This window comes from Rattus rattus, chromosome 7 (assembly GCF_011064425.1).
Source record: "Rattus rattus isolate New Zealand chromosome 7, Rrattus_CSIRO_v1, whole genome shotgun sequence".
Lineage (NCBI taxonomy): Eukaryota > Metazoa > Chordata > Mammalia > Rodentia > Muridae > Rattus > Rattus rattus.
In genome coordinates this window covers 37,113,828-37,135,224 of record NC_046160.1, presented here as the reverse complement: position 1 = coordinate 37,135,224, position 21,397 = coordinate 37,113,828, and the positions used below count along the sequence as shown (strand labels likewise).

The following is a 21,397-nucleotide window of genomic DNA, read 5'->3' as shown; positions in this document are numbered from 1 at the left end:
CAGGTGGAACAACCCACACCATGCACCTTTCTGGAGAGCCTGCTCCATGTGGGATGCTGTGCCAACACCAGGGCACAGGGCTGGCTGCAGGGAGTAAACTGGAAAGGGAACAGGAGGTCCCAGTGGCCAGGTTTAGCTACTTCAGCACCTTCATGCTGACCATATGCTCTCTAGAAATGTTGGCCACCTATTTAGAGACTATAATATTCCTAATCTCTGAAGTTATTATTCTCTGTTCCCAGAATCTTTGTTCCAGCAATGTTTATCAGTGTCTTAGTTAGGGCTCCTGTTACTGCAATGAAACACCATGACCAAAAGCAAGTTGGGGAAGAAAGGACTTTATTTGGTGTCTTGGGGTTTCTATTGCTGTGAAGAGGCACCATGGCCAAGGCAACTCCTATAAAGGAAAACATTTCATTGGGGCTGGCTGACAGTTTCAGAGGCTTAGTCCATTATCAGCCTGACAGGAAGCATGGCAGCATCCAGGCAGATGTGGTGCTGGAGAAGGAACTGAGAGTTCTACATCTTGATCCAAAGACAACCAGGAGGAGGCTCTCTTCCACACTGAGGGAAGCCTGAGCTTAGCCTCAAAACCCACCTACGTGGTGACATACTTCCTCCAACAAGGCCACACCTGCTCCAATGAGGCCACATCTCTTAATAGTGCCACTCCCTATGGCCAAGCATTTTAATACATGAATTCATGGAGGCCAAACCTACTCAAACCACCACACTTCATTTATACTTCCAGATCATAGTCCATCAAGTGGGGCAGGAACATAAAAGCAGGAACTGATGCAGAGACCATGGAGGAGTGCTGCTTACTGGCTTACTCAGCCAGCTTTCTTATAGAAGCCAGACCACCGGACTAGGAGTGACACCACCCACCATGGGCTGGGCTCTCCTACATCAATCACTAATTAAGAAAATGCCCTACAGCTGGATCTTATAGAAGCATTTTCTCAGTCTAGGTTCCCTCCTCTCAGGTGACTCTAGCTTGTGTCAGGTTGACGTAAAACTAGCCAGCACAGTCAGCCATAGTAAATTAAAGATATATCATTAGGGTGGTGAGTAATATGGACTTAATTGATTAATTTATATAGTTATTAAATCTTTCAATATTGCACTGTTCGGCAAAATAAGCACAAGAATTTATTCATTAAGCAAACATGTACTGTTTACCAGCTTTGGGCCAGGCATGATAATGACCTAACTAGGTAAGTCTGAGATCAGTGATGGGAGATCAGTGGCCTTGTGGTTCCCATTACACTCACACGATACCCTATTTCTTGAGGCAGGGTTTTCACTGAACCCTGAGCTAAATTAGCAAGCCCCAGACAATTTTCCTGTGCACCCCCAGCACTGGGGTTACAGATGTGCAGCCACACCTAGCTTTCTATATGGGCACTGGAGATTTGAACTCAGGTCCTCATGCTTATGCAGCCACCAAGCTTTCTCCCCATCCCCCAACAAACATCTCTGAATGAAGTTCTTTTTATCTTGATTCTGTTGTTTGTGAATGCTGGCATGATATTGAAACTATTTCCTAATTCAAAGTCACAGATTTTATTTCTATAGCTTTTGTAAAAGTTTTATAATTATACTCTAACAATTCAAATTATGATTATGGTGGACAGGGTCTACTGTGACTTAGAGTTGGTGATCAAAGTTCTCTACTGAAGATTGAGATGGAGAAGAGGTGTGGCTTACATGAGGAGAGGAGGGGAGGGGGACTTCAGAGGGCAGAAATAGAATGTATCAGAGAAATTCTGTGTAATTTGTTTATGAACTGTAGCAAAGGCTGGACATAATCCCAAATCAAAAGCTTAAAGGAGATGAGGGAGTCTAGAGTTAGAGTCCCCTGGCTGCAGGCAGCCTGCCTGATAGCAGTGTGAGGCAGGCAATGGGCAGGTTTCCCCCGGAGCTGGCTATTTGCTCATGAAATAAACCATGAAACAAAACAGATTAGGCTGACATACTTGGGAAGTCCTAGAAATGAAGGCATGAGGTGGGTGACTGTCTGTGGAAGGATAAATTTAGGTCCTACTGGGTCTGAGATGGTTGGTAGTGGAACTAGTATCTACAGCTTCTTGTGGTGGCCTCAAGGTGGAGAGGGAGGCCAACCGTAGGTGAGGGTGCTTGCTCTGCACACATGAGGGCTTGAGCTTGAATTCTCAGCACCCGTGTAAAACACCAAGCATGACTATGTATCCTGGTAACCCTAGGGGAGTGGAGATAGGCAGACGTCAAAGAGATCCAGGCCAGCCAGTCTAATTGACACAGTGGCCTTTTGGTTCAGTGAGAAACTGTATCAAGGCCATAATCTGGAGAATGACAGAGGCAGGTATCCAATGTCCTGCTCTGGGCTCTGTATGCATATTCAACACTCACATGTACTACACACACATAAAAAGTACAGAAAAACAAAGTGATGAGCTGGAGGGTGGGGACTAGGAGGGTGGGGATCAGCAAACAGCTCTGCTTGCGAGAATGGAGAAGCAACTCTTTAGCTGTAACATAAATGTTCCACTAATTCAGACCTGGCTTTGCAAACATCAGTGTCCACAAAAATGGTCCTTGATAACCTCACTCACTCTTCTTTTTTTTCTGTCTTTATCTTCCTTCCTTCTTTCTTTCTTTCTTTCTTTCTTTCTTTCTTTCTTTCTTTCTTTCTGTCTGTCTGTCTGTCTGTCTGTCTGTCTTTCCATACCTTTTAAAAATTTTTACTGATAATTTTGAGATGAGGTATGGCTTTTTATACCCCAGGACTCAGACCTGAGGGGCCTCCTTTCTTCACTATTGTCCTGAAAGGTCTGGTTAACCTTCCAAGTGACAGCTGTCAAAGATAGTTGAAGTGGCTGGATTCCTGAGGGTCAAGCATGTATTATGTTTACACCAGAGCAGGCAAAGAAGAGAGGAAAGAAAGGAAGGCAGGAATGAGAGATAACAGGAGAAAAAGAAACCCAGAAGGCTGGAGCTTCTCCAGGAAGTGCCTGCTAAGAGTGCCTTTGTTCACTGCTGAGTGTGAATGGCTCGCTGGGTTTTGTTTAGTTCCCTAGGAAATGTCAGGGGGTAACTTGTAGGTTACTTCTGCATTCCATGACCAAACTACCCAACATGAACACTTTAAGCAGGGAGCACAGCCTAATTTTGACTTATGGTTTCAGAGGTGGAGCAGAGAAGCGTAAATCCCAGCAGTTTCCCTAATTTTCTGGGTGCTCTTCAAGATACTCAGGTTGACAATAAGATCAACCATCACTGGTCCTTTTGTGAGTCTGACATCCAAATGTTGCTCTTTATACATTTCACTGCTGTCTTCCCCAAAACCATAATATATTTATTATGATATTTCCATCTCATAATGCAAATTGTACTTAGTTCATCTCCAAGAATTCCCATAATCTTTACAGCTTGGCATTAGTCAAAAACACAAGTCCAGGGCTGGCTCTGCAGAGAAGGTTCTTGCTACCAAGCCTGACAACTGGAGTTTGATCCCCAGAACCCATGTGGTAGAGGGAAGAGCTGTCCTCTAACCTCTGCACACAGCATGGTCCCTGAATGCCCATGCTCATACAAACGCATAAGATAAATAAAGTGGAAAGGGAACAAAACAAAACCAACTAAATGAAGTCCAAATGTCCTCTGAGACGCAAGGTAACATTGGCTTTAAGCCTCTGTACAAACAATAAAAATTTAAAATTAAAAAATTATATATACCCAATATACAATAAGGCAGCATAAGTGTTCCCATCCAAGCCAAGAAGAATGCTTTGACTAAAGAAAAACCAAAACTTGAAAAACAAATATTAAATCCAGTAGCTCCATGTCTGGCCCTGGACCACATGACATCATGATGTGATTTCTCATTCCAGCCATGCATGTGGTCTTGCCACGTACAGTACTTATGCCCTTCCTTGCAGACAGAATCCACTCATTTCCTGGTTTTATTTTTTGTCCATATATTGTCATATGTTCCTGACATCCCAGTGTCACCAAGTCTCCATTTTAGCTAAGGCTTCATTCACATCCACAGCTTTACAACTTCTCTTGGCGACTGCCTCTAGGATCCTGACTCTGTCACTCGCTGCCTGACCTCTGGGCTTTCCTCTGAAGTAGGACAAGAGCCTCTATAACCTCATAACTCATGAATTTTGCAAGTTTGCAAAACAAGCATTGTATGGATGATACAATAGTCTGTCAGTCTTCCTTTGGACCTTGACTGGAGTTGAGAGCCTGAGTGGCTAAAACTTGAGAAAGCAGGGTCCACTGGTTCTCTCAGCTCTGATCTTTCTCTTTGATACCCAGGAGCCTGCCCTAAGTGGGCTCTAAGGTGGTGATACTTGAGATGCCCTCAAAGCATATTTTTAATTGCCTCAATGCAAATTCATTGGTCTCCTTTTCAAAGGCCCCAATTTCTTTCACAAGCATGCCATTCCTATCTATATTCATCCTTTTTTCTTTTTTTTTTTTTTTGGCCAAAATGCTAGTTTTTAAAATATTTATTTGTGCGTCTGGTGAGATCGCTCAAATGGTTAAGAGCACTGACTGTTCTAGCAGAGGTCCCGAGTTCAATTCCCAGCACCCACATGGTGGCTCAAGACCTTCTATAAAGGGATTTGATGCTCTCTTCTAGCAAGCAGGTGTGCATCCAACAGAGCACTCACAAATCAAATAAATACATAAAAATCTAAAGAGGTTTTAAAGCATTTGTTTAGTAGAGTGTGCATGCGCATGGGTACAGGTGTGAATGTCTCACTGTTCATGTGTGGAGGTCAGAGGACAACATGTGGGAATATAGTCTTTCCTTCCACCATGTCATCCTGAGGATCACTCAGTCCGCAGGTAGCCTTGACAGCAAGCACTTTACCCAATGAGCCAGCTTCCCAGCTTCAAACAGCAATTTTGTTTTGTTTTTTTTTTTGTTTTTTGTTTTGTTTTTTTTTTTTTTTTTTTTTTTTTTTTTTTTTGGAGCTGGGGACCCAACCCAGGGCCTTGTGCTTGCTAGGCAAGCGCTCTACCACTGAGCTAAATTCCCAACCCCTCAAACAGCAATTTTAAAAAAAATCCTTCTGTTCTCGGATTGGAGAAATATTTCAGTAAAATATCACACATGTCTGGTAGCTCACAACTGCCTGCTACTCCAACTTTAGGTGATCAGATAGCCTCTTCTGTCTTTGGAGAACCTCAAATACACTCTGTATCTAAAGATGGCCTTTTACTAATGACCCCCCCTCCACTGTCTCAGTGCTGAAGTTGCAGTCATACACCCACCACACTCATTTTATACAGTGCTAGAGACTGAAGCCCAGGGTTCCTGCATGCTAGGCTGAGCTACATTCCCAGTGGCTTTACTTTGAAATTCAGCCTTACAAAGCCTCCAGACACAGATTAAATGTAACTAAAATCTTTGTCAGAATGTAAGCTGAGGTGGCTTCTAGTCTATTCCTAGTGGAGCAGTCTGCAGGGACCTTCATCAGCTCTGACTTTCCTGTAGGTGCCTGTAGCTTCTGAGCTTCAACCACTAATGTGTGTGCAGTACTTCAGGACTTCTATAGCACACATCTCCTAGCATTTACAGGTTCCCCCTTCACACCAGCTCCAACAGCTCAAGAAGCACATGGGTAGGTTTAGTCACAGCAACCACTCTGGCTACTGATTTTCTTTAATGACTTATCTTTACATATCTGTCACTGGAGTACTGAGAACAATGGAAAAGGAGTTGTTTATTTTGTTTGGTAATTTCAAAAGTTTTAGTCCATCATGGTAGGGAAAGCAGGACCACTCACATCATAGAGCCAATTTTTGGAAAAGGGGAAATACAGAAGGGGGCCTGAGCAAGATTATGTCCCCCAAGGGTGTGCCCAGCAGGGACCTACACCTCCAACTAGGCTCCACCTCCTTCTCACCATGCCCCAACAATGCCAATGAATTATGAATCCAAGCAGGATGAATCCATTCATTAAGTCTACTTGTCTCTAGAAATTTCACCACAGACATACCTAGTGGTGTGCTTCACTAATGTCCCAGGAATCTCAAATCCAATCAAGCTGACATTTAAGAATAAAGATCAGGGTCTGGAGAGATTGCACAGTGCTTAAAACCATATAGTGCTCAAACGTGAGTGTGGATTCTAGGAGAGTTGGGACTTTATAGAGAGACCCTCTCTTACAAACAAACAAAACAAAACAAAAAAGCATGCACTGCTCTTGAAAATGTCCTGAGTTCTGTACTGAGCACCCATGTTGGCTGGCTTACAACCACCTGACACTGCAGCTCCAGGGGGTTCTGATGCCCTCTCTGAGCCTCCACAGGCCTCTGCACTCATGTGCACATATCCAAACACAGACACACACAGCCACACATACATAAAACAGCATCTTTTAAAAAGAAGTACTGATAATAGACCGGTGTTGATTATCTTCCACAGTTTAGAACCCACTGCAAAAGTCCACTGATGTCGAGAGAACTGCTGAGCATGTGGAAGAGCTGGCACATAACCGTAGATAGAAGCAGATAACTGGGTGTTTGCACGAGGCCAAGGTGGGTGCTTTAGCTCTTTTGTTGTTGTTTATTTATTTGTTTGTTTTTTCCAGACAGGATTTCTCTCTGTAGCTTTGGCTGTCCTGAAACTCTCTCTGCAGACCAGGCTGGTCTTGAACTTAGAGATCCACCTGCTTCTGCCTCCCAAGTGCTGGAATTAAAGGCATGTACCACCATTGGTTCTTGCAGAACAACAGGAGCTAGGAGGTAGAAGGATGAATTTCAGGTCCCAGGTAAAGCACCATCCGTGCTCCAGATCTGAGAGAGCCCTTAATCTCCCTGAGCCTGTTTCCTCATCTGTGAAATGAGGATCACGGCATTTCTCGAATATTTATACCTCATTTTTATGCAGATATCACTTCCTACTTGGTGTTCAGCGTTCATAGCTTAGAGGGCTGGGGCTGCTCACTACTCGTTACCATGCCTGCTTTGCTCTGCTGCGGTCTAAAAGCTGAATTATCTTTGCTTGCCTCAGATGTGAGGGAGGAAAACATGTTAAATGGGGATCTGAGGAGAGGAGGCCTTTGATGCTTGGGAAAAGAAATCAAAGACTCTCCTCCAAGCTTTATTTTGTCTGACAAAGAGTGGCACTGGGGCTGGGGATATGGCTCAGTGGTAGAGTGATGCCCAGCAAAAATGAACCCTTGGTCTCAGTCCCCAGTAGTGCAGGAGAAGATGAAGTGACACTAGGTATGGCAGCCTTTGATTCTAGCACTTGGGAGACAGAGGCAGGGAGATTTCTGTGACTTTGAGGCAGCCTGGTCTACATAGTGAGTTCAAAGCCAGCTGCATAATGAGTCACCGCCCCAGAAGAACAAAGAGAAACACCACCAACTGTCAGCAAACATAGCAGGCAGCTCCCAGAACCAAGAAGGATTTCAGCTGAGAGAAAACACAAACCAAAGCCAAGTCCTTTACTTCTATTGTAATCACACTGCTCCACACAAAGTGTGTAATACACTACTGAGCTTATAAGAGTGTAGAAGACTGATCAGCGTGGGGACTGAGCCTCAGGTGTTCTCAGCAGAAATAAGCTCTCCCTCACAGTCCCCATGATAGGCAGAAAATGTGGGTGTAACCAAACTCCTTTTTTGAGTGGGAAATCTGAACCGCAGCATGGGTAAGCAGTTTATGCCATTGTCGGATTCCAAAGCCTAAGTAAGCTCTTTCACCAGATCTGCTTTTGTTCCATCCCTCCATTTTCCCCACCAAAGAGAGGGCAAGAAAAAACTTTCTAGAGAAGTCCGTAAGCCCACTGAGACACAGTTCTGTCTGTGCATTTGTAAAATACATCTTCAGATCCGTATGAGGAAATAAAGAAGTCCCTAAGCCTGTCATCTGGGAGTGGCCGGAGAACAGCAGACTAAATAGGCCAGCCTTGTCCTTCTGGTTCCTAAACCTGAAGGGACTGTTCGATCTTGCACAGACTTTAGCTGCTTCAGTGCATGATCCTTGCCAACGTTTCAGGAATATCTCACCAAAGCCAAATTCATAGCAGGCTGGAGATGATCAAGGTGGGTGACTGTGGCTAACATATTGAAATGCCCCGGGAATAAGTAGGGAGCCATGGTTTTCATAAGCCCTGTCTGTGCTCTTCACTGTTTACAACCTGGGGAGTATTGTAAAAGCAGTGACCGTGAACTCTCAGTGCTTTAGCAATAGACTTCAGATACTCTAGGGGTGGGTGGGGAAGGGAGAGGAAAAGGGCCATTGCAGGCATAGAAGAGAAACACTGCTTGTAGAGCAGAAAGGCTTCTGGGGATGCAAGACTCACAGAGCAAGCTCTTCATGTAATGAGGAGGCAAGCCCCACAGCTGGCTTCTTATTTCTGTTAAGGTGATAGGGAAACTAGTGGATACAGACATGTTTGCCCTTGAGAACCACAAGCCAAAGACTGTTGAGAAAGACTCACCCCTACCCCATCCCATCAGTCCTCTAACAAGTCAAAGCCCCAAGATCTCCCTACCCCCACCCCATACAAGTCTGTGAAAAGTGTTGATGGCATTGCTTATCCTTCACTAATAAGAGACATATGATAATTTTTAAGCTTTAAAAAGCAGTCATCAAGGCTCATGAAGTAGCTCAATCTGTGGACTGCTTGTCTTGCAAACCTGAGCTTAATTCCCAGAACATACATTTAAAAAGAAAAGAAAAGCCTGTTGTGGTGTATTCTCAGCACTGGGCAGATGGAGGTGGAAGAATCCTGAGGGTTTCTTGGCCAGGTTACCTAGCAGAATCAATGATGAGTTTGTCTCAAAACCAACAGGATGGCACCTGAAGATGCCATCCAGAGAGAGAGAGAGAGAGAGAGAGAGAGAGAGAGAGAGAGAGAGAGAGAGAGAGAGAAATTTAAGTACAGCATGCAAACTTATCGATACAAAACCTCTGCATTTGCATATATGAATATGCATTAGAACTTACAGAATTTACATGTTAACAGTGGTGACTCTCAGATCACAGAATTATAGAGTATTTTTACCTTTATATTTTTATTTTCTTTTTTTAATTTTTTTTAATATTTTTGTTTCAGTATTTGGAGACAGGGTCATGTTACATAGCCCTAACCGACCTGGAATTTACTATCCTGTTGCCTGAACATTGGGAGTAATGATATTACAGATAGGCACCACTTTGCCCAATTCCCAGATTCTTTATAGTAAGCCCTGAAGTGTCTTTGTAAACAGAAAACAGAAGAAAGGTTACATGGAGAAAGTCAAGCTGCCCTCAAAATCAGCAGTTGTCTCCATTGTAATGTAGATTTTGAGCAAGAAATTGATAATAGGGGCTGGAGAAATGGACCTCTACTGTCCACTCTTCCAGAAGACACAGGTTCAATCCCCAGCACCATATAGGTTAACTACCATCTGTAATTCCCCAAAGTACTGCATTCAAGAGGTGCAGACATGCATGTAAGTAAAACACCCATACATATAAAACAAAATAAAATTTTTAAAGAAAGAAATTGACCATAAAAGGCTAGAAGGATGTGGAAGAAAACATAGAGCTCATAGTTCTTTATTGGTTTCTCCTTCAGATTTCTCAGTTACTTGACTTTGCAATCATATTTATTCATGTGTGCATATGTATGTATATGTGTGTGTGTGCCTAAGATAGGGCATCGCTGTAAAGTCCAGAATCACCTGCAACTCAAAATCCTCCTGTCTCAGCATCCCAGACACAGGTGTGCTGTACCACAACCAGTTTAAGTAACTGGTTTATTTATTTTGAAGTGCTGATAATTAAAAGCAGGGCCTCAGACACACCATGAAAGTGTTCTGCGCTGCACAACACCCCAGCAGTGTCTTAAATCACAACAAATTCAGGGAAATCAGATTTATAGGGAGAATGGTATTATAAAGTCAAAGGCACTCTTAACACTCCACCACAGTCTTAGGGAAGCTAGGTCAGCGGCTTTTAACAATAGAGGGTAGAAAATGTTGATTGTAAGGAATTACATGGGTTCAAGTGATGTCACAGTCCTGTAGGCTTGCTGGCAAGTGTGAAGACACACTCTTCAGACCACCAGCCCAAGGTCCTTTCCAGTTCTTCTATTAACGGAGCTATTCATCTAACTCCCTGGGCTTCCCTCCCCTTTGTCTGTCAGTGTGATCTAGTCCCAGGTCTACCATATTGGTTTCCCTGGCCTGGAAAAAAATGGAATGATTTGAGATCTAAGATTGAGACCACCCCAACAAATGTTCACCAAGCCACTCCTTTTCTGAAATAACACTCAGACTCCTTGTGCACACAGTGTTTCCTCATCCCTCGGTTTCAGGTGTCCTCCCTCAGGACATGTTGCAAGGACTGACTAATGCACAGCAGTGTCAACACCGTGATGTGCAGTGCAGGTGCTGAGCCCCAGAGCTCCAAAGCATGGCAGTGGGATCACTTCACCTCAAGCCACAAGTGCCCTGGATCTGCACTTCCTATCCAACACATGTCACAGCAAGTCTCACACACTTCAAATTCTTTCCGCAGGGATGGGAAAAGATTCTCATGAATGGATTAATATGGCTAGTGTGATAAAGCAGAGAGAAGAAGCCTTTCTCAAGGCAGCAACAGATGCCTTCTTCAACAACCCCTTTAGCACCATCTCTTCCAGAAGACACGATGTCAGTCTGCAGAGAAGGGCAAGCTGAGCTTCCTCTTTTAGGGCCTAGAAACTGAATTCTCAGTGTGTGTGTGTGTGTGTGTGTGTGTGTGTGTGTGTGTGTGTGTGTGTTTAATTTTGCCTTGTTTTTGAATGTATCTATGCATATATGTATGTATATTTATGTGTGTGTGTATGTATGTATGTATGTAACAGACAGGATCTTGCTATATATGCCTGGCTGGTCTGCAACTTAATGTGTAGTTTAGGTTGGCCTCAGACCCACAGAGGTCTGCTTGCTTGTCTCCCAGTGTTGGCGTGTGCCGCCATGTCTGACTCTTGTCTTGTTTTTTACACTCATGGGTTAATTCCTGGAGTTTTCCCCCTTTTAGTTTCAAATTCGTTCTTTTCCTTTCCTTTCCTTTCCTGTCCTCTCCTCTCCTCCTCCTCTCTCTCTCTCTCTCCTTCCTTCCTTCCTTTCTTTCTTTCTTTCTTTCTTTCTTTCTTTCTTTCTTTCTTTCTTTTTTTCTTTCTTTCTTTTTTTCTTAGTTTTTTTGAGACAGGGTTTCTCTGTGTAGTCCTGGCTGTTCTGGAACTCATTCTGTAGAACAGACTGGCCTTGAACCCAGAGATCTTCCTGCCTTTGCCTTCCAAGTTCTGGGATTAAAGGTCAGCAGTTTCAAATATTTTTGTAGATCTTTCAATCTGTCTGGTGTGTGTGTGTGTGTGTGTGTGTGTGTGTGTGTGTGTGTGTGTGTGAGATATGCGGTCCCCCAAGACACCCCTGTAGAAATCAAAGGATAACTTTTGGGAGTCAGTTCTCTTGTTCCACTATGTGGGGTCCTAGTTGTCAGGTTTGGTGGCAAGCATTTTTTTTTTCTTCTTTGGTAACCACTTTTTTTTTAAATTTTTTTTTTATTATTATTATTAACTTGAGTATTTCTTATATACATTTGAGTGTTATTCCCTTTCCGGTTTCGGGCAAACATCCCCTCCCCTCCCTTCCTTATGGGTGTTCCTCCCAACCCTCCCCCATTGCTGCCCTCTCCCCAACAGTCTAGTTCACTGGGGGTTCAGTCTTAGCAGGACCCAGGGCTTCCCCTTCCACTGGTGCTCTTACTAGGATATTCATTGTTACCTATGAGGTCAGAGTCCAGGGTCAGTCCATATATAGTCTTTAGGTAGTGGCTTAGTCCCTGGAAGCTCTGGTTGCTTGGCATTGTTGTACATATGGGGTCTCGAGCCCCTTCAAGCTCTTCCAGTTCTTTCTCTGATTCCTTCAACGGGGATCCTGTTCTCAGTTCAGTGGTTTCCTCCTGGCATACGCCTCTGTATTTGCTGTATTCTGGCTGTGTCTCTCAGGAGCGATCTGCATTCACATTTTGATCATCCGTCTTGAGTTTCATTTGTTCTAGGCATCTAGGGTAATTCAAGCATTTGGGCTAATAGCCACTTATCAATGAGTACATACCATGTATGTCTTTCTGTGATTGGGTTAGCTCACTCAGGATGATATTTTGGTGGCAAGCATTTTTAACTGCTGAGCCATCTCACTCATGACTTCACTTTTTGATTTGTACTTAAGCCTTGGTCTTAGTAGAACCTATATTTATCTGTCAGTCAGTCAATCAGTCAGTCAGTCTGCCAGTCAGTCTGTCTGTCTACCTATCATCTATCTGCCTACCTACCTGTCTATTCATCCATCCACCTACCTATCATCTATCTGTCTGCCTACCAACCTACCTACCTATCTGTCCATCCAACCACCTGTCTGTCTGTCTGTCTAATTTCGCTGGGAACCAAAATGAACGTTGGGCTGGGCTGGTAAGAGCTCATTAGTCACACTGAACTCCTATGCAACTTTTTTCCATATTATGTTTTTCTGTCCTAGGGCTGGAACCCAGGGCCTTGCACCCGCTAGGCACGCAGTTCACCTTAATTATGTCCCTCAGCACGACTTCAGCAGCTTTAAATCCCCTCTGTATGGGTGGGGAGAGATGGGTGTTTCCTGGGCAACCAGGAGCAAGCTGGCGCCCACGCAGAGTGTAGAGGAGCCTCTCCTCCCTGCAGGTGTGTGTGTTTGTGTGTTGGAAAACATCTGTGAACCTGTTGCGCTGCTTTCCGTGGGTCAACCCGGTCTCTCGTGCATGGACTTCGGAAACACCCTGGAGCAGGTGATTCCCTGGAGACAGGGCTGGGCCGTGGTGGAGTGGAAATGGGAGGCAAAGGCTGCAACCGGAGGACCCTCCTTTGGGAATCCTGTCTTGTCGCTGCCTCACGGAGGTGGCTCCACTAGCTTTTCGGTTCTGCGGATGGAGATCGGGTCAGGCTCCCAGCTACCCCCAACTCCGGGTTAAACCCACGCGCAGAAGAGACCTGGGACCCCCTGCGTCGACTAGTGTTTCCTCTGTACCCTGCCTGCATAGTGGCTTTCCGGAGCTTGAGTCTCGGGTCCCCAGCAGCAGCAGGACACGGACACCGAGGGAGGCGGGCAGCCGGTATGCAAATATCCGAGGGACCCAGGGATGCTCCTCCCGCTGGGGTAAAAGGCGGGGCGGGGTGCGCACCGGACCATAGAAGCCGCTGCCTCCCGGGAGCCGGCCGTGCGCTCCCGCGGAGCCTCCCACCCGGTGTCCCCGCGTGTCGTCCACAGCTCAGATAGTCTCCCGCCTCTCCTGGTAAGGACTCAAAGCCGAGCGGCGACAAGAGTCAGGGGTGGGGAGCTAGCTGTCGAGGCCGCTACAAGCGAGGGGCGACACGCGTTCCTTCGGTCGAATCCGTACTTCCGTGGGTCCTCGTGGTCCGGGTGTGCACTTTCTCAATGGGAACATGGGAAGCCGGCGCCCACGCCGCACTCTCCCTAGCTTGGCAGGTGGCATCTCCCCAGGAGCTGCGCACTGGCCAGTTTGTCCCCAGGCGATATTCACTCAGGTCGGAAAGAACAGCGTTTGGTTTGTGCAAGGTTAGCAGGGACCAGCAGGGTCTTAAGTCTGGTGTGAGGAGAGAGAAAGGGACTCAGTGGGGGCACCCGTTATCCCGCGGTGATTCTCCAGTTTTCTGTAGATGTCCCAGGACGGGATGCACTAGGGAGGTGACAAGCGCACGGAGCGCCAAGGGGGAAGGTGTGGGTGTGCACACATTTGAATGAGCAGAACAAATCGAGGCCCCTACACCCCTATGGAAACATTGAAACTGCTGGTTCTGCCGGCCCAGCTATCTGGTCCTACCGAGACCTATCTGCCTCAGCAGAAGACTCTAGAAGCCCTTTGAAAAGCTTCTTTGAAGTTTGTTTCTAAAACTAATTCCTGTCATAAGCTTGACCAGCTGAGATCTGGGCTTTACCTGATGTATTATGAAAAAACCCTTGTCTCCCACCTTCATCCACGCTTCCTGGATTTCATAAAATACAACAAGCCAAGATGAAAAAATATCCTCCCAGAAGCCTTCTATGCTTAGCTTACTGTCGGCCCACCTTAGAGCTGCTGTACACTGGAGCTGGGGAGTGCAAGGAACCAATGTGGGCCAATCAGTGCACCTAGGGAGGGTAGGTGAGAGGTTTCCCTATGACCTGGGACTTCCCTAAGGCAGGGGTACGAATGGATTGCTTGGCAGCAAATGGGTGTCCTTAAAGCTGCTGAAAATGAACTAGAAGGTCAAGGAAGCCAGGCATGACAAATGGAAAGAGTGACAGGGCCCAGAGAGGATTAATTCTGAGGTAAGGAAACGTGAAGTAGACACCAGACACATCTCTGCTCCTGTTTCTGTTTGTGTGCATTAGTCTTGGTGCCTGTCAGTAACTAGATAACCAGAAGACTTACAAACATGTCCGAGTTTTGGCTTATTTCGGCCCCTGGCGATAAGGAAAATTTACAAGCTCTGGAGAGGATGAACAGCGTAACTTCAAAGTCTAACCTGTCCCACAACACTAAATTTGCCATCCCAGACTTCAAGGTAAGCTCTCCCAAGAGGAGGGAGGAGGTTACAGATGGAGGGGGGCAGGGATTTCTGAGCAGGAGGTGGCTTCTCAGAAGCCAGGGATAAGGACTTACAGCAAATGTCGAACAGGGACTATGAGGAAGCCTGAGCTAGAAGATGGACAGAGGGGTCAGTAGGACTTTATGCCACAGCCCCAGGTTAACGGTGGCCTTTCTGAACCTGAAGCTATAGAGAAGCATGAACAGGGCAGGCTGGGGGCTAGAGGGCAGGTGGGAAGTGGAAGGAAGGGCTGTGTGTATGTACACTCTGATCCTTCGGGTGGTCCTCAGAGTCTGCTGCAGCCAAACAGACCCACGGCATAGCTGGATGTGTACTTTAGGAGCTTTGATGGTTTTGTTGACCTAGAGGTAGTCCAGGACATCTGGGGTCTTTCTGATTCTGTTGTGGTGGGGCAGATACAGTGGAGGTTTCAAGATCTGAGAAGGCTCTTGTAGACAGGGAAGTTAAGATGAAATAAATGTTGAGATGGGAACCATCTTTTTAAAAAATTACTTTATTATTTTGTTTATATCGATGTTTTTGTTTGCCTGTATGTATGTTTGTGTACCATGTGTTTGTCTGGTACCCACGGGCATCATAGAGTTACAAACAGTTGTGAGCTGCCATGTGGGTGCTGGGAGTGGAACCTGGGTCCTCTGGAAGAGCAGCCTGCACTCTTAACTACTGAACCATCTCTCCATCCCCAGGAACAATCTTTTTCAAAAAGATTAGGCCAGGCAAGTCCTGGTGGCTCACATCCACAAGCCCTTACTCTAGAAGCAGACTAGAGGGTTGCTATAAATTCTAGACCAGCCTTCTCTACAAAAGGAGTTCCAGGGCTAAATTGTGAGACCCTTTCTCAGAGAGAAGGGGAGAGGAAGGGAGGGGAAAAGCTTGGGCTACAGTCAGTTGAGAACCCGAGTTCAAGCCTCAGCACCCAGGTAGAAATCTGCGTGTGATTCACTTATAATCCTGCTCTGAGGAGGCAAACCTTTTCTTCCCATCTCTCTGAAAAGGCCCTTCAAAAGGTCTTTAGACACTTCCTTCAGTTTTATAGTAAGAAATAGACCTTAGATAATACAAAAAGGACCTCTAAAACTGGCCTGAGGTCAGGCCACTGACATGTTAGTTCTTCCTACGAGAGAGAGATGTCAGTTATTCTGTTGTCGTTCTGCCCCATAAGTTTATGTAGTGAAGTGCTCCGTGTACAACTGCAAGGCACCAAGTGTGGGTCCCTCGCACCCGTATCAGGCTCACTGCCTGCGCCTTTAGTCCCAGCATGGGGCAAGCAGAGACAGAGGTCCCTGGTCAGCCGGTCCAGCTGACCCGGTGAGCTCCCTGTTTCAGTGGGAGACTGTACCAAAAAACAAGATGAAAGAAAGTGAGGATGATACTCTATGTTGACCTCTGACCTCTACATATATAAGTATCTGTGCATACGTACATACTGAACTGTGCACACTCACAGATGATAACAAAATAGAAATATGTAGTCCTCAGTCTACATGTTTCCCCAAAATGTTTTTATACATTTTAGTCTGGTTGTGGCTAAAAATGGCCAACTTGATGTGAAGTGAGAGTCCCTTGTGCAGTTGTTACAAGAACACCTCACATTCGTTAGCCAGAAAGCACATGAGCCTCACTTCTTTATGTTTTTTTTTCTAGGTGGGGACCTTGGATTCCCTTGTTGGTCTCTCTGATGAGTTGGGGAAACTCGATACCTTTGCTGAAAGGTAAAATATTTCTTATTTACTACATACAAGTAAGAATTTGACGTTGTTGTCAGAGGACACAGTGTTCTTGCTTTGGCCAAACCAAAGTATGATTTGTCTAAACCTGGTCTCAGAAGCCAGAAGAACCCATAGGGTCACTTGGGCATGTTGTGTCAATAGTGCTGGGTCCTCTGGGTCCCTTGTTGCTCTGACTTTTGGAGACGACTTTCTTCCTTCCCTCCCTCCCTCCTTCTCTCCCTCATTCCTTCCTTCCTCCCTCCCTTCCTCTCTCTTCTCCCCTTCTTATGTTCTGAATCTCTGTAAGTTGCCTAGATTGGCCTTCAACTGTGTAGCCTGGCTGCCTTTAAACTTCTTCAGCATGGTAAGTGCTAGCCAAGGCAACATGTCTGCCTACAGTTTGTTTTTTAATATAAGGAAAAAATCCAAAACAAGACTACAGAGTGAGATTAAGTTTTCTTTGGATCTGTTTGTCTCCTCCATGTTCCCTCATCTCCTTATTATCTCTCTCTTGAAGTTTTGTAATCATAACTTACGAGCTGAGGTTTCCAGAGGCAGCCTATGAAAGTGCAAGTCAATACATGTAGATGGTCTTTCTGGGTGCAGTGACACATGCCTGAAGCCCAGCACTCAGGGGACTGAGGTCAGAGGGTTACTTGAGTCCATGAGTTCAAAACCAGCTATGTCAACACAGCAAGGTTTCTTTTTTCCTTTTCCTTTTTCTTTCTTGTTTTGGGTGTTGTTGTTGTTGTTTATTTGTTTGATTTTCTTAGTTTAAGATATGGTTTCTCTGCATAGCCTTGGCTGTCCTGGAACTCACTTTGTAGACCAAGCTGGTCTTGAACTCACAAAGATCCGAATGCCTCTGCCTGCCTCCTCCCTAGGGATGGGATTGCAGACATGAACCACTACACTCAGCTCAAAATAGCAAGATTTCAGTAACAAAATTAGCCGGATATGATGGCACTTGCCTAAAATCTCAACTCGTGGGAGGCAAAAACAAGAGGGCCCATAACTCAAGGTTATCCCCTTTGCATAGCCAAGTCAGCCTGGGATGCTTGAGACCATCTCAAGAGACTATACAAATAAAACTGGATAGCCTGAGAATGCTTGTATGTAAATGATAGCATACACCATGTATCCCACTTCTTCCTTCCTTTTGCTTAATAATGTACCTCAATGAAAGTTTCATGTTAGCTCATGGCTGGCTGCCTGTTTGTTTGTTTGTTTGTTTCTGGAAGCATTACCTTGAGCTGCTGTACTCTGACTCGCTTGTCCTCTTTATTGCTGGACGATTATGTCTTCTAGTCGTTGGCCCTTTGTGTACATGTAAAGAGATGAAAACAGAGTCTATGCATATACAATAGTAAGTACGCCCCTATTACTCCTAGAAGATCTTTCAATCCCATTTATACTCTCACCAAAATTCGTGAAGATCATGGCCTAAGAATTGGACTTTCTGCCAGGCAGTGGTGGCAAATACCTTTAATCCCAGTACTGTCAGAAGGATCTCTGAGTCCCCAGCCTGGTGTACAGAGCAAGTTCCAGGATAGCCAGGGCTACACAGAGAAACCCTGTCTCAAAAAACAAACAAGAAAATTGGGTTTTCTGATCCTTGACCAGTTTTTTTGCTCTGTGTGGGAGGTTGGCTTCATATAGGGGGAGGCAGCCTTCAGCACTGTAGCTTGCAAAGCCATGAGACGACTCGAACCATGAAAACAGCTGAGATAACTGTGGCCACTGCTCTGCTACCATGGCTGAGCAAAGGGGACAGACATAATATCAGTCTAGAACCTGTGAAAGCATATCAGTCACCCAGGAAAAAGGAACAGAGTCCCCTTGTGCCAATTTCCTTTAGAGGCTGCGCTGCACCAGATAACTCATGTCTAGCTGGAAGGCTAGGTCCTAATCAGTCAAACGGGTGATCTGCACAGAGGATCTGAAGAACGAGAGCAGCCCCCTGCTGTAGACTGCCTCGAGCTTTCAGTTTTCTGTCTCTGTGCAGGCTGCAGTGTGTACTGCCATGTATAGCTGGCTTAGGAAGCGTGGGCTGTTCCCCGATGGCTGCAGAAATAGCAGTGTTCAGCAGTTCCTGTTTCTAGACCCCTCAGAACATAGCTTAGTGTCCCCTCCCTCACTGAAGCCCAGACGGCGCTAAAGCTCTGCTGCAGGATGATTCTCACTCTCCGGTTACTTTCTGGTTTGCATGCTATTTCCCACTAACAGGGGAAATACTTGCTTCTCTGCCTTTTGATTATGCAAGTCTCCCCTGATGGAAATGCGGCATGCGCGTAAGAAGCACACACATGTAAGCAGGAGGAGGGCTGTCACTGGGAAACAGATGCCATAAGACTGTCTTTAATAGCCAGCAGAAGGTGTGGTAAAAATGGAAGTTTCTAGGCACTGTGTATTGTTTTTGGTTTGAGGGTGTGTGTGTGTGTGTGTGTGTGTGTGTGTGTGTGTGTGTGTGTGTGTGTATCCCCAGGCACTTTCCTGCAGGGCAAAGAGGACAGTTGTATGCTGTGATCACCCTCAAATACAGGCTGTATTTAGGAGTCTTGCCTTACGAGTCTGTACTAGAGCTTAGGGCAGAAGAATGGACCCATAAGTCCTTCGGTCCTTTGGAATGGCTTCCCTCATTATCTGAATGGTACTCAAGTGTTACTAGATAAATAAATGCTCACGGGGCCTGTAAGTCATGCAGCAGGAACCTGTCAGCACTGCCTCTGCCCAGGGGAACAGAGAAGGGACAGTTTTCAAGGTGTATTGTTTCCATATCCTTTTATTATTTATTTACTTGAGCACAAGAGTGTTTTTCCATGTAGCTGCAAGGCTTTCTCTTATGAGAGAGCATTCCGGTTTTAGAAAGGTTTATTCCTTCACGATGCCCATATTAGTTTACTCTGTAAATCATTTTAAAACATAATTTAAGAAACCCACTGATTTTACCTCTAAACGGCCTCCCTCCCTTTCTACAGAGGTGAGTTCCTCACAGACCCTCCGCCTGCTCTGTGCTGCTGGTTGACATATTGCATTTCACAGGCGTGCGGCCGCTCAGCTGTGCCTGTGGGCTCCTCTGACATGTTGTTGCCTGTCGCTTGCCCCTGGGTGCGTCACCTGTTATGTGGACTAACTGGCGGCTTTTCTTTTCCCGCGTGACTCCACGAAGCTGTCTCAGAGTTGGCTGATGGAAGATTCCATGGCTGAGGGTGGGCATCTGCGCAGCGACACCACAGAGCTCTCATGAGGACGCTGCATCGAGTGTGGATAGATTCCTAAAGAGGTTTCTAGGCTTCCCTTCTCTGGCTGAGTGACCTACGACTTCTAAAATTTTTAAACATTTGCATATCATCTTGTTCCCTTCTTGCTTTAGATACTTTTATTGGGTGCTTTTATTTTTTTTCTAAGAAACCATATTGAATTGCTTGTTCAGTTTAAATTTTTTATTACAATACTGTTCGTTGTGTGTGTGCACAAATATGTGAAAGGACAACTTACGGGAGCCATTTTCTTCCTCTCAACCGTGTGGGCCCCAGGGATGGAGCTTAGTTCGTCTGGTTTAGCTGAGCCACCGCAGCAGACTTGGCCTCTGTGTATTACACGCCATGCTTTCCACTGCAGTGGACTGGACTGTCTTCCCACCCCTCACTTTCCCTGGCTGTAAGCCCTGGCTGGCCGGCCTCTGCTTCCCGAGTGCTGGGATTAATGGTGTGCACCACCATGCCTGGAAATGCTGTCTCGTTTTTAATTTAGGTATTCTGCAGTTTTTAATCCTTATATCTTTGGGAGGTTGATTTTTTTAACATTGTTATTTCTGCTGTTTTTCATTTTGATTCTATTCCTTTGTTGCTAAAGAATGAATCAAGAGCTATATCTTCTACCTTTGAGATTCTGAAATTGTCATTACCTGACCTACTGCTGATTCTTTTTTAAAGATTTTACGTACGTACGTGTGTGTGTGTGTGTGTGTGTGTGTGTGTGTGTGTGTGTGTGTGTGTGTAGTACCTGTGGAGGCCAGAAGAGGACTTCAGATTCCTGGGAGGGAGCTGGAGTTACAGGCAGTTGTAAGCTTCCTGGCAGGGGTTCTGGGAAACACGCTTGAGTCTTCTGTGAGAAAAGTAAGCCTTCTTAACTGCTGAGCCATCCTCCAACCTCCACTTATGCTTTATAAGACAGAGCCTCCCATATAATGTAGCCCAGACTAGCTTTGAACTCTCCTAGTCTTACTCTCTCGGCCTCCTGAGCACTAGGATTATATAGGTTTGTATCAGCACTTCCTTCCTTCCTTCCTTCCTTCCTTCCTTCCTTCCTTCCTTCCTTCCTCCCTCCCTCCCTTCCTTTCTTCCTTCCTTTGTGATAGAATACATATTTCATTCTACTATAATTAACACATTGAGTATGTTAACCCTCTTTGTTCTTTTAGATATTGCTTTTATCATTAATGTAACTCTGTGTTTTTAATTACCCTAAAATTAGACCCTCAGAATGCAATTATAGGTCCTCCTTGGGTTTGATTCCCAGTAAGACACACACACACACACACACACACACACACACACACACACACACACACACACAGAGTCCACATGGGATATTTAAGCTGTTTGTACACATTGCTAAACTGTTCCTGTATGTGGCAAGAGGCCCTTTCCCCACCCCATCAGCTAAGTGCCCTTGAGAGACAGTGCATTTACCTGGCAGAAGGAGGAGGCTGTGTGATTGTTTTCGTGCGTATTTCTTGGGTTCCCAGCCAGATTAAACACTTTCAAGTGCCTATTAGCCACCTGTAGTTCCGCTCTCTTGCTTTACCTGTTCCCTGTGTTTGTTCATGCAGCCCCTGGGCACCTCCCAAGGGTGCCCTTCACCTAGGGTGTCCTGGAGCCCAACTCTAGGGGAACAGGACCCTGGGTCAAGACACAGTGATTGTACTGGTTGGTGTTCAAAATATAAATGTCTGTGTAAAGACCCTTTCCTCTCTTGATGCTTAGGGGGTGCTAAACTCTTCTTAAAAGGCCCTGGGACCTCAGAACATTTCTCCACAGTCCTCTGGGAGCTGAGTTCA

At 45.5% G+C, this 21,397-nt stretch overlaps 1 protein-coding gene across 1 annotated transcript in view; it reads left to right on the top strand.

Moving 5' to 3' along the window:
- Positions 1–12,461: 12,461 nt before the first annotated feature.
- The window catches only part of Atp6v1c2 (ATPase H+ transporting V1 subunit C2), a 39,838-nt gene continuing 30,902 nt past the window's right edge, over positions 12,462–21,397 (top strand). The window contains exons 1-3 of the mRNA XM_032907507.1: positions 12,462–13,308; positions 14,409–14,581; positions 16,271–16,338. Coding sequence (XP_032763398.1) covers positions 14,453–14,581; positions 16,271–16,338 — 197 coding nt within the window. The 5' untranslated portion in view covers positions 12,462–13,308; positions 14,409–14,452. The remainder of the gene's footprint in view (positions 13,309–14,408; positions 14,582–16,270; positions 16,339–21,397) is intronic.